The sequence below is a fragment of the Siphateles boraxobius genome, unplaced genomic scaffold, assembly GCF_051911475.1.
Source record: "Siphateles boraxobius isolate OS27281-9 unplaced genomic scaffold, OSU_SipBor_1 5, whole genome shotgun sequence".
Classification (NCBI taxonomy): domain Eukaryota; kingdom Metazoa; phylum Chordata; class Actinopteri; order Cypriniformes; family Leuciscidae; genus Siphateles; species Siphateles boraxobius.
The window spans coordinates 25,113,660-25,126,566 of record NW_027509141.1 but is presented as its reverse complement, the minus strand read 5'-3'; the positions used below and the strand labels follow the sequence as shown (position 1 = coordinate 25,126,566).

At 37.1% G+C, this 12,907-nt stretch overlaps 1 protein-coding gene across 2 annotated transcripts in view; it reads left to right on the top strand.

The window, feature by feature from the left end:
- Positions 1 to 11,893, top strand: part of foxj3 (forkhead box J3) — a 112,161-nt gene extending 100,268 nt beyond the window's left edge. The window contains exons 7-12 of one of the 2 annotated variants that reach the window (XM_077203548.1): positions 1,505 to 1,679; positions 4,283 to 4,696; positions 5,070 to 5,171; positions 5,896 to 6,084; positions 6,173 to 6,274; positions 6,945 to 11,893. In XM_077203548.1, the coding sequence (XP_077059663.1) occupies positions 1,505 to 1,679; positions 4,283 to 4,696; positions 5,070 to 5,171; positions 5,896 to 6,084; positions 6,173 to 6,274; positions 6,945 to 7,057 (1,095 nt within the window). In that variant the 3' untranslated portion in view covers positions 7,058 to 11,893. Of the gene's footprint in view, positions 1 to 1,504; positions 1,680 to 4,282; positions 4,697 to 5,069; positions 5,172 to 5,895; positions 6,085 to 6,160; positions 6,275 to 6,944 lie in introns of both variants that reach the window. The other variant, XM_077203547.1, reaches the window with a different exon arrangement.
- Positions 11,894 to 12,907: the final 1,014 nt, after the last annotated feature.

Here is a 12,907-nt window from a genome sequence, read left to right as displayed (position 1 = left end):
AAACTTTTGAGAGGTACTGTGTGTGTGTTTTTATTTATATATATTATTATTTTTTCTGATTTCTTGATATTCAATATATATATTGGTCAATAATGTATGTTCATTTCCCTGCTTTTTACACTTAGATTGCCATGGCCGTCATAAGACTCATTTAATTTAGTCTTTAAAACCATTAATAATTTATTAACACAGTTAAATGTAATCTTTAGCAAATCTCATATTATACATTTTTCATTCAAATGTTCTGATGCACTTGTAGCATATTAAAGGACTGATTTTACTTTTTGATGTTTTGTTTAAAATTTATTTGGACAAAATAGTGTAGAATTTTAATATTCTCCATTTATTACTTATCAGCCATAACATGAAAATAATTAAAATAACATTTTAATAATTAAAAAAACAATAAAATAATTCAGTGTCATCCTGAAAGTTAATAATGTGCATTCTAGCAAAATATAGATGTCAGTCCAGTTTTAGAATGATAAATACGGTTCCGTTCATATGCATTTCAGCTATTACCGATACTAGAAAATGTTTTGTTCTTAGACAAGGTATTTTAATTTTTTAAAAATTGTGTTTTTGTGTAATATACTGCTACAACTTATTATTAGAAGGGGACACTGTCTGAATCACAGGCGCTAACAATTATCTGTTTATGAGACTTGTTTGCAATAGCTTTGCGATGTGATCAGATAGATAAATTTCCCATCACCAGTTCGCACCGACAGCTAGAATTAGACTTCTTTGGAGTCCAGATGACTGTTTTGCCAGCCTCTCCAGTCTGTTAAACACTGTTGTCTTGAGCTAGACATGGCAGAGCCTCTGCCCTTGTGTACGCCACAAATATGCTCAGCATTATGGAGGCCTTGGGAGCCATTCAATGAATCACTCATTCTGGGCACGATAGGCATCTCTTCAGACTCAAAACACTGAGCAGATCCCCTTTGGAGTGCAACACTTACGATTTCGTAGTTGTGAGAGTTTAGACACACGAGCAAATTCATTTGATGGGCAAACCTGTACTGTATTTAGTTAGAAGGAAATGTATCATTAGAAAGATTTGTTTTATGGATCAGTGCCTTTTTTTTTTGCAGGCAAGCTTTTATGATCTCGCTGTCGATTTCAGTTGCGTTACTCAGTTTCGCCGAGCTGTTAATTACAGAATAAACAGCCGTAAAAACAACTTCAGAGAGTCTCTCAAGAGACTTGTCTGTTTTGATCATGGCTGTATGGTTATGTACAGATTCAGCCGTGCTCGTAAATAAACGGTCAAGGATTGGAGGGATTTTGTGCGCTTGAGATTTGGCTCCTGCATATTGTGCTGCAGTGTGTCTGGCAGTTCATTTCCTGTGCCGTGATCCTGAGTGCTGTAGTCAGTGCTGTCATGTTCTATCTGAGCTCTAATCTGCCGGTCACTGGGCCTGGCTCTGCCGTTTAAAGTGGCAAGGCTGATTTCTGTCACTGTTGCAAATCTTGCATTCCTCCTCTCCTCCCCCTTCAGGTGTCGAGTCATCCAGAACCGGTGTCCCAGTCCATGGGCTTGCAGCAGGCCCCTCAGGCCCAGTACAGCATACCGGACCGAGACAAGCAGCTGCTCTTCTCCGACTTCGAAGATCTCAGTGCCTCCTTCCGCAGCCTTTACAAGACTGTGTTTGAGCAGTCCTACAACCAACAGGGTGAGTTTTACGCACAGACATCCCACGTCGGCCAAGTCCAGATGGAGTCTGCAGACTTTTTGTGCCATGTGCAGAGCTGAGAGCACTTCAGTCTTATTGGTAGCTGAAAGCACCATCATACAGTATCAGCCAAAATGATTAATAAACCAACATGCATAGAGTGGAGATTATGTGAAGCTGTTCAGTTCTACAGAATTTGTACGTGTACAGATTCTGTATGTGCCTGCCTAAGATTGTGATTTTCAGAAACTATATATTGCTAAATAAATTATTTTATAGTGTTTATAATAATTTATTAATAACATTTTATTGGCTTTATTTTAGGTGTTTTAGAATATTTAGTTATTATATATTATAATAATTTATAATATTTATAGGTAAACGAGTTTATAATATAAAATGTTATAAATAATCAAATTTTTATGCTTTTAAATAAATCAAAAGATTGATATAAAATTGATCGACGCTTTAGCTGAGCTTTCTTTCTATAGACTTTACATCACTATTTATTTTGCAATATATGCAATTTAATGTATGCCAAAATAATTAAATGTAATGAAGTGGACAATGGCACTATTATTCGTAGCCGAAAGCATTATGAGATGCGTATATAACATCAAGACAACAACGATGGTGTCTGTGACTGATGTTATTTATCATTATTGTATTATTAAGAACTGTGCATTTTAAAATTACAGGTAACTTTTGGTTTATGGATTTTTTTAATTTTTATTTTTTGTGAGGATTTACTAGGAAAATGCTCTTTTTCTTTTTTCTTTTTCTTTTTTTTAAATACTGGCTTTAGTGTTTAGAAGCTGTTTTTATGCGTATTTTTATGAATTGCAAGGACGATATTGGCTTGGTGTACGGGAAGATGTTTTTCATTGAAAGAGAGTTCTTCATCTCAAATGGCAGCCCAATCAAATAGATATAGGAACATTGCAGCGCTAGATTTGGAACACTGCGAGCTTGCCTGTCTTTTAGAAGTTAATTCCTATTGTTTGTAATCTGATTGACTGATGTTCAAAAAGCACTTGACAAGCGGGTTGGGTGCAACGCCAGACGAGCCCCTGTATCTAACCTACTTCGCTCAAATCAGATGCTTTTCATGTTTCATGGTTCCAAAGTGAACTTCTTTAATCTATCATCTATGTTTCATTAGCTGAAAGTTGTTACCTTTTTATGTGCATAAAAGTGAAATCTCTTAGTCAGACAAGCTTGGGCAATTAAAATGAGCAAATAAAGCTGGCGAGAGGATTTCACACCCCACTGCTGGAGACACTGAGCTAATTCACTGGCTTTGATAATAGGTAATGAATCGCATTATTATTCAGGGGAGCTGCTAGCTAATTGCTTTCTGTGCTCTCCCATGGTTGGACAATAGGCTTTCTCTGTTGATAAGAGATGCACCCCTGTCACCCCGGCGATGAGTGTTCTCTGGCGATTGCAGCGATGCAGGACCCCTCAGTCTGCTCTAAAAGCTCTCCACCGAAATAGGTTTACAGTGCCAGCGCCATGATGGACAGGGCCTCTTAAGACCGCGAGCCGCACGCTTCGGTGATTGCTATTGAGTGTGCAGATGTTGGAAGCTTGTCAGGCGTTTTTAGAAACTAGTTCAAAACAATCGCTGCACAAATGAAAAGTTATAGATATTCTGGTTTGGTTTAAGAGGGCTTACCATGACTTTGTCCTGAGTCACCGTCTCGGCACCCTGGTTCATTTTAAAACAAGACCGAAGTTTTAAAAATGTTTTGGCCTTTTTACTACATTAATAAAGACTGGATAAAGTATAAATATGGAAAGAGTAGGAAATGAGATCAGAAAGTCACAAACTGGAGTCAAACTTGTTGCTGGCACAAACACTATGACTAATTAGAGCATGCATGGCAACCGTTTGACCGTCAAGTTTTTACTAACACTTTACAATAAAGTTCTGTACTGTGTAGCTGTACTGTTCTGTACTAATTAGTCATTAGTGAATGTATAAAGTACTGTGAACTACCAATGCATACATTCATTACAGCATTTAGTAATCTTCCCTAATTTATGTTTGCATTTTATTGATAATTACTAGTAATTGTTGTAAATTATTAAATTAAATAATTTTCATATATTTTTATTTTATATTGATCAGAATAAAATATATAAAATAAATGTACCGTTTCTGTTAAGTTTATTTGTGCACAATGTTAACGTGATTTTTTTAACTAACTTTTTTTCCGTAAGTAGATATGAACATTTAAGATTAATAACCAGATGAATATATATTATTTATTGCGCCTTGTTATTAATTTTAAATAATTATTGATAATATTAAAAATATGAACGAAACAAATTAAATATTATAAATGTTTTGTTACGAATGTGTTAGTATATGGAGAAATTCACATTTAAGATCAATAACCAAAAGATAGATTAATGCTGTAATGTGATTGTTACATATGCAACCTTAATATAAAGTGATACATATCAGTGACTATGATTTGAGAATAAATGAATTTTTGAAATTGACATGATGGAATTGTCCCTTTTTTTTCCCTTAAATTCTGATCAGATGCAGACAGCATTTTTGATATGATGCTCTGTCTGTTTGATCCTTACAGGTCTGATGGGAATGCCCTCGGAGTCGGCCCAGCAGACCCACACCTCCTGTTCTTACCAACACTCCCCCAGCAGCACCATCAGCACCCACCCTCACAACAACCAGAACAGCATCACTAACTCTCACCCCAACAACATCCCCAACAGCGGTAGCCAGGTGCCTCTCTCCCATCCCCCTCACTCGGCCCACAACTCTCCCCACGGACAGCACCTCTCCCAGCATGGCCCTCACACCCAGCACAGCCAGCACCCGCACACGGCACATAGCCAGCACAGCCAACATCCCCAACACAGCCAGCACGGGCAGCATCCCTCCCAGCACCAGGCCCACGGCCAGCACACGGCACAGCAACAGCAGCACCAGAATCTCTCCCACCAGCCTCATCCTGCCCAGCAACAGATGCAGTGCAACACCGGTAAGAGTCTGCTGGTCTGTGATAGTTTTTGCTATCTGATCGTCAGTCATCTTTTCCTCTTGCTTTCTGTCTCGAACCCTCAGCATACTTCCTTCTGTGCTGGCAATGCCCTGACAGGCCGATTTATTCAGGCCTCTTCTAACAGTCATTTATTTTAGATTAAGAAATTTATGACAACTTTAGAGCAGTCTGCAGTAAATCATGGGGTGATTTATATAGCTTGCTCTAATGAGAACAAAGCAAATCCAGCACACTTCAGAGAGCAGGCCTGTAGCAGAGGGTTATGGCTCCCCCTGCTGGCTCAAACAGGAAGCTGCTTCCACGCATCCAGGCGAGTTCTGCTGTGGCTTTCACTACTTTGTTTTATCTGCAGGTCTTCCCAGTGACTGGTACCCCAACCTGGATGCGCTGAAAGAAAGCTGCCGCATCGCCAGCAGCTACAACTGGGCTGATGTGGATCTTTCACCCTTCCAAGGTATAATCAGAAATGCCTTACTTATATACTATTTTTGCTGTAATTTTTTCAAGAGACTAAATGCTAATGAAAAAGTTAATAGTTCATGGTTTTGGTATTTTAAGCTATTAATTTTGTACTAGCTCCACTTCATCTCGTATGTTACATAATAATGATACATAGTACGTTGGAATGGATGATGATAAATGCATTTAAATTAGTTATTTGATGCACTTAAAATATATTTTTAATCTTTTTTTTATTAAGGATTTTTATTTATTAAAAAACAATTTGTTCAAAAGAATGAATTACTTTATGCAAACAATAACAGCTTTTTAAACATTTAATATTTATTTAAATATAAACTTTTAAATTCTTTTATTTAAATATTGAATCATTTAAATTCAATTCAATTATTTTATTTATTTAAATATTATAAATATAACAACTCTGAGCTTATTTTATTTTAAATCTGTGTGATGAGCTAAATTTTTCTTTTAGTAGTTATACTGAAAAATGACAGACCTGTCTTTAAACTAGCATTTTGAATAAAGAAAATATATAACTTGTGTTAATTGACAGTCACAGAATGGCTTATTAACTTGAACAGGGTTATTTGTTTTGTATATTAATTCGTTGTGCAAGTCACTTAGCATGTCATTTTAAAACAGTAGCCATAGATGTGAAGCATTTTAATGCTTTTCATTTTAGTTTGGTGAAATGTTCTGTCATTGTTTTTCTGAAGGTTTGAAAGAGAGCATGAGGCAGGCGGAGCTGAATAACTGGTCTCTCGAGCCCACTCAGATGGCAGACCTCTGCTCTTCCATCAATCAGTTCTTTGCTCGCACTGGAATCCAGCCACAGGGGGCAGTGCAGCCTCCAGTGTGCCACGGCTCCATGCATCCAAACAAGCCCAGCCCACACATCAACACAGGTGAGTGGACTTTAGCATCCCTAAAGGACTGCACTAAGACATTAAGACTGCCACAATAGTAACATAGTAACATCAGTTTGTTTTTCAGGAAACATGTACATGGATTCGAGACAGAGCTTGAGTTCTATGATGGGTCCGCCGGTATATCCTCATATGCCGCCCATGAGCAGCACTGGCCCCACTATGACAGGTCCTTGTCTTTTATAGCTCTTGATTTATTCTTGTAATGGCAAAGCAAAATTTTCAGCATCATTACTCCAGTCTTCAGTGTTACATGATCCTTCAGAAATCATTCTAATATGCTGATTTGGTGCTCATTTCTTCTTATTACCAATGTTGAAAACAATGTATGCATTTCTTTAAGAATCTTTGATAAATAGAAAGATCAAAAGAACAGCATTTATTTGAACTAAAGATATTTTTTAACGTTATAAATGCGTTGACTGTCAATCTTGATCAGTTTAATGCATCCTTGCTGAGTTATCCTGCAGTGCACGGTTCTTGCTACAGATGTGAATGATGCCTTAAATCGTGCAGCAAGAGGAACTGAGCCATATATAGTGACCAGGATATCATAGTGACTCCCTGATATTCCCAAACACCCTAGCAACCACCCAAAACACATTAATGATGCCATAGCAACACTGTAAAACACAACCAAACACATAGTAACAAGCATATACACCTTACTTACACTAGGGTTAAGATCAGAAGGGGACCTGTGTATAATTCACCAGTAGTTTGAATTTAACACTTGCCCAGGTTGAAACTTTCCACAATATTTGTAGGAATAGGATTTTTTTAACATTCACGTCAAAGCATTTGTGTGTCATGACCGTTCCGGTCTGCTCTGTCCTCAGGCCATCACGCTCAGATGAACCAGCAGCATATGATGTCTGCTGGAAACTTCCAGATGCGCCGCATGCCCGCCGACGACATCCAGGACGACTTTGACTGGGACTCCATCGTCTAACCCAGTCCCAGAACGCAAAGAGTGGTGCAGACAAAACGAGAGCGGAGCGTATGGAGGCAGAGTGTTTGTGTTACAGAGCAAGAGGGCTGCACCTGAGGTGTCTGCATGCCCGTGACAGAAGGCAGATTGGAACGGGACACTTGAAAAATAGTGCAGGTGTTGTTCATTATGACCTGAAAGAGACTCCTGTGTTCCTGGTGTTTTTATGAAACAAAAACAAACAAACAAAAAAAGATATTACTTTGAAGACAATCACATTTACTAGGACATTTAAGTGATGGCTTTTATACTTGTCCAAGGGGCAAGTGGTTCATGTTTATGTCAAATGTCTCCCAACCCACAGCCTTTTTACAAGCCCGCTCAATTGCCAAGCTCTCGCCCCTGCTCTTCAACTGTTATTCTGTGATTTTCGAGTAATATGTCTGGCTTGTTCTCCCCTCTCATGGTGACAAACTCAGGCCTTGACTGCCTATCAGACAAGATTGGCTCCCTCATTTGTGTTGTGAAACTTCCTCTGAGATGCAGGGCAATTTTCAGAAGAGGGCCTACGGTGCAGGTAACGTGATACTCAAAGCACCTACTGTTGTTCTCTCTGGTCATTCAGGCACAAGTAGCCCCTTTTTTCTTTCTTTTTTTGCTCCGCTGACCCTACACACTGTAACATGTCGAAGTCGCCATGCATCCGATTCCGATTCTAGCAGATTTTACTGATCGTTAAGGCTCATAATGAAACATGTATACCACATTACCTGCAGTATTTGTACTTGTGTATCTTTGCTGCCTGAAGTGTGTCATGTTTTTTTGTCACTAATAGTTTTAGGCAAGTCTAAACGTGTGCGTCAGAAAATGATATCGATCCAGACCTCACTGTTAACGTTTTCCCTAAACGCTTTACGTTTGCATGTACAATCCTCGTTCTGTCAACTATCACCCGTCAAACTGTAGTCTCCCAATTGGACTGCATTGCTTTTAAGTTAATTTAAAGCCCTCAGGACCTGCCACTGAAACTTTCATGCATTGTTCAGGAGCAGACCGGAGATTTGTGGGATAATGGAGAGCCCTGTTCACATTCAGAAATCATCCTGCTGTGTGGCTCTTTACAGCAGCGTTGAGAAGATGAAATCCCGTCAAGGCACATTTGCTTAATGGTCCGCAATAAAAGAGCCCTCTTTATTTTAACCCTAGGACCAACCGACACAAAATCGCTTGCTCTTTGCTGCACTGACAAGGACTTTTTGCAGAGAGCGTACCCTCCCTTTAGCTGGACGCTGGGTGTAGCGTAATACCGAGAGAAAGGAGATGACTGAAATGTTTAGATACACTAATAGCCTTATGTTGGAGGAATGTTAACTGCTGCGTTTGAAATTCTGCTATTATAGTCTTGCAAAGTTTAAAATCACACACATTCACACTGTCCTTCAAAATCGACCAGGAACTAGACTGTAACTGCGTCTTGCTCTATCAAGCGTAGCCCAACTATCGCTGTAATTACTACATACTACAGTCTATATTTTTTAAACGTTTAGTTGAAAGTGTCTGCCAGCGTGACAAACCACAGTGTAATTTTATTATATCAGCGATATTATGGAATGTGTTTGTGCAATATAATTAATTTAGGGCTATCAGTGATTACAATCATCTCTTTTGAAGAGCACAAAACGAATGCACAGGATGTGGACTAGAATAGAGTGCCGAAGTTATGAGGTCACTTTGTAGGCCAAAACGCGGAAGTGGGTTCCCTCGCCCTAAAGTCTATGGGTTTTTTGAATGGGTTTTTGCTAAATTGCCTGAAATAAGGTCTGTGGTTAACAAAGCTTCTAAATATTTTCACGTTTTGATCTATGACATAAAACACACCAGTTTTAACCTGCTTGTGGTTTTTTAAACTTTGTGTCTGCTTGTGTTTTTTTAAACTTTATATAGGCTTCAAAATGTACACATTTTGGATTAACTTGTAAAGATTATCTTGATAGACAAAATGTGTAAGGGTCACAACTCTTTGTTGAACACAGATCTTATTTTTTGCGATTTTCCAAAAGTCTATGGGGAAAATGCATAGCTTTTCGATCGAGAGAACCCATGCGCCGCTAACTTCTGAGTTGTCCTACAAAGTGACGCCATAACTTCGGCACTCTATAGCGGAACCCAAATTAGAAATGGGTGCAGGCTGTTGACCTTTAGCAGGGTATTTATCAGTGAAAAGTAGCATTTCGATTAGATCAAATTCTAGAGAGAAGTGCTTATTTAGAAGAGCCATTAAGTGCGGTTGAAAAGGGAAGGATTGATCTGTTTCTCATAGCTTGAATGTTTACGCACTCCCGAGTCTCCTTGGCTTCCAGTAGTTTTTAGTCATCTTATGGGATTTGTTTTTATTATTTATCAAAGTGTACGTGCAAAGACTTGTAAGATTGAAATGATCTAATGACAGTCGTTTTTTTCCTTTTTGTATTTCAGTATTATAAACTCTCAAACAAAGTATTTACACTAGTCATTGACATGTATTGGCCTTTGATCCCTAAGGCCCTTAATGTCATGGATCCATGAACCCTACTTAACGGTTTGTCATACTTTATGTCCTTCTAATATCATGAAAATGTGTCGCATTGCAACCTCAAAATCAGAAAGGGAAAAAATAAATTGTTTTGCTTCGAGGCATCTATTTTTAAGACCATTTTTTAACATGAGATGTTAAAAAAATCTGTCCTGACATTTTTCTTTTTGTAATTCCCCGAATATATATCTAGTCATTTTCTCATTACTGTAATACAGTATTTTTATCGTTTCATGAAAAAATCAAATGGAGTGATTCAATTTATGGTAAAGGCAGTATAACAAATACTGATATAAAATAAAATACTGTTTTATTCTGCTTTTTTCCTTCAGTTACTTGTAATGAAGTGCTAATACATTTTTACAGGTTTCTAATATAATACAAATTTATAGAATATATATAATAGAATGAAGAGATTAATGGTCTTAATAAAAGTGTCTTTGATCAAAATATTTTATTTTTTATTTTGGGGTGAAATAAGATGGATTTTGAGAGATTCACCCCTAAAAGGATTTTAATGGTTAGAGATCCCAGTCAAACTCTCATCATGTTCATGACATTTCATCCTGATTCTTCACCCAATCCCGTCCACCATCAGCTGTGTAGTTCTTTACATATCCGTGTGTTCCATCATTACATAGCCAATCGTCATATCCTTTTGATACTAATGGGGTTTAAATTGGTGAAAGCATATTACCGAAGCCAAACATAACCCTGAAATCCAACTCAACTGGCCATGATACTGATTTCCATTACACGAGAGTAGATGCTAAAACTTCATGCTGAATTTGTGAGTGAGCTTTTACAAGAGAAGAAAAACAGTGACAGAACTGTTATCCACTTTACCCCAGACCGACTGTGTAACGTCTGTGTTTTTTGTTTGACTGCGATGCTGTGCACATTGTTCTTAAGCTAAGCTCCATTTTCTAAATCTGCTTTGGCTCTCTGCGTTCTTTTCTTCCGGTTTTCTTTTTTGTCAGTTGTTCGTCTCGTGTTTTTGTTTGGATACTGTTGAAGTGTTCACAAGCCTCATTCACCTAGCCTCAGTGTTTGTCATACAAAGAGCTTTCAGAGCTTTTATCTGTTCATTTGTGCACTTTGAAAAGAAGTCAGAAGCACAAGCGTTCATGTCGTTCATTAACTCGAGTGATAATCTCCCTGGAGTGAATGTCTGGCATCAATCCACACTCGGTGTGAACTTTAATACCATACTGTGGTGTTCACCCTCCATCATGGTTTGTCTCGATAGGAGGAGGAGTGTCTGTTTTGAGTTGGAAATATTTCGTATGTATTGCCAATCTATTCGTGGTAGTGATGTGTTTGGATCTCTTGTTTGCCAAAGAGAGGAAGTCTAACTGTGCAACATTTAAGACGGCGGGTAATTGGCATAAAGTAAGTCTGAAGGATCGGACTGAACTGAAAGCTTCAAGGGAGCGCAAGAGAATATGAGCTGGACAGGTGATGAGTTCTCTCTATCTCTCTCTCTCTCTCTCTCTTCCTCTTTTTCTCAAAAAAGAAAAAGTAAAAACATTGCTCCTTTGATTTTGTGTTTGTGTTGTGTGAAAGTTTTAACTGTTTAAAGACAACTCCGTTTTCGTAAAACAAAAGAAGAAAAAAGAACTTCAAACAAGTGGAGACGCGCGTATCTGCCAGAGAGATTACTGTAATCAAGGAAGATTTGAGAAGCCTTGTTACATTTATGGGAGAAAACTGCCAACAAGTTCTGGTATTTGGAGCCTATTTTATTCATTGTTGGTGTGTTGTTGTGCTTATTGTAAATATATGTGTTTTCGATTGTCCTTTTTTCCTCTGGGGTGGTGAGGGATCAAGGCAAGGGCTCGGGTTCACCTGCGAAAGAAAAGAGGGAGATGAATACAGAGTATTTTGTTATTGTCCAATCCAAGGGTGACACAGTATGTATATATCTATATTGTATATATGTGATGAAAATGCGTTAGCTTTTTGTGTGACACTACCTTTTTCCTGTACTATGGTTCAACATTCAGTGTTTCAGTGTTTATATTCTATTTTAATCTTTGTTTTCTGTTTGATTTTGTCCTGGTCATTACTTGTATTTGTTGTTTCCTTTATTTTCCCCTTTTTGTCCTTTTTGTTATTGCACGGTTTATTACTTTTGCTGTCCAATAAGATGACACGGCTTCTCTTTGTATTGGTTTTAGTGCTGTAAAATAACTGAAGTGTCATTAGGATTGTCAATACCACCCCTTCCCCGATATGCATGAATGGCACTTAAAGAAATAAAATATGTTAACTTCACTGTGCAATCCTTGCTGCTTTGTGATCTTTATTTCATTATTTATATATGCCAATTCAAAACCAGATGTACTTGCAGAGAAGCCTCCAAAATGCCTCAATTTAATTGAATGGATGATTTTGCGGTTATCGTGTCAATTTGTTTGTTTTTGAGCTCAAATATATGTGTATAAAGTATATATACTTTTTTTTTCCACTACTGACAGAAAATTGGCTAATCGCGTCATCCAGCGGTCCAATATGTATTAACATTCGCTGTCATCCATGACAACAATGTATACGAGTCCTCTTTTCCGTGTTACTAATACACATATACAAACACATGCATTAATAAGTCGTATTCTGCAGTAGTATAATAATAATACTCATAAAACCTATATAATAATAATAATAATGAAACTAAACATTCGGGTAGCCTACATAAAATTATTTCAGTAATTATAATAACAGGAATGAAAATATTATTGTTTCTACTAGCATCATCATTACCAGTAATAATAATAGAGATTATAATGAAGTATTCATTATATAACATTAATAATACAGTATATACAGAAATATAAATATTTTCATTATACGTGTATAAACATACATATTCAGATACATATTTTAATTTCCCTCGTTCCCCTATACGTTGGTTGTTTTATTGACTGTTGCTCCCACATCTTTTACAACATCTCGTGCATGACACAGTGTTCTAAAATATGGAGGAACAAAACTGCAGAAATTAATTAATGTAACAATTGGAAAACAAATAAAGGAATTAACGTCCTGATAAGACAAATATATATAATCCTAATTTTTTTGTATTACTGTTTTTCCTTTTTTGTATTTATTTTTGCATTTATTTTTGTTCTTTTTAGCTTTATTTATTCTTTCATTCATTTTTATATTTATTTGTAAATGCTTAAATTAATCTGGAAATATATAAATACATGTGGGAATTAGTAAATATAAATGAATGCATAAATATAAGAATAAATAAATAAAAGTTAAAAAGAAATGAAAAAAAAGAAATTAAAAAT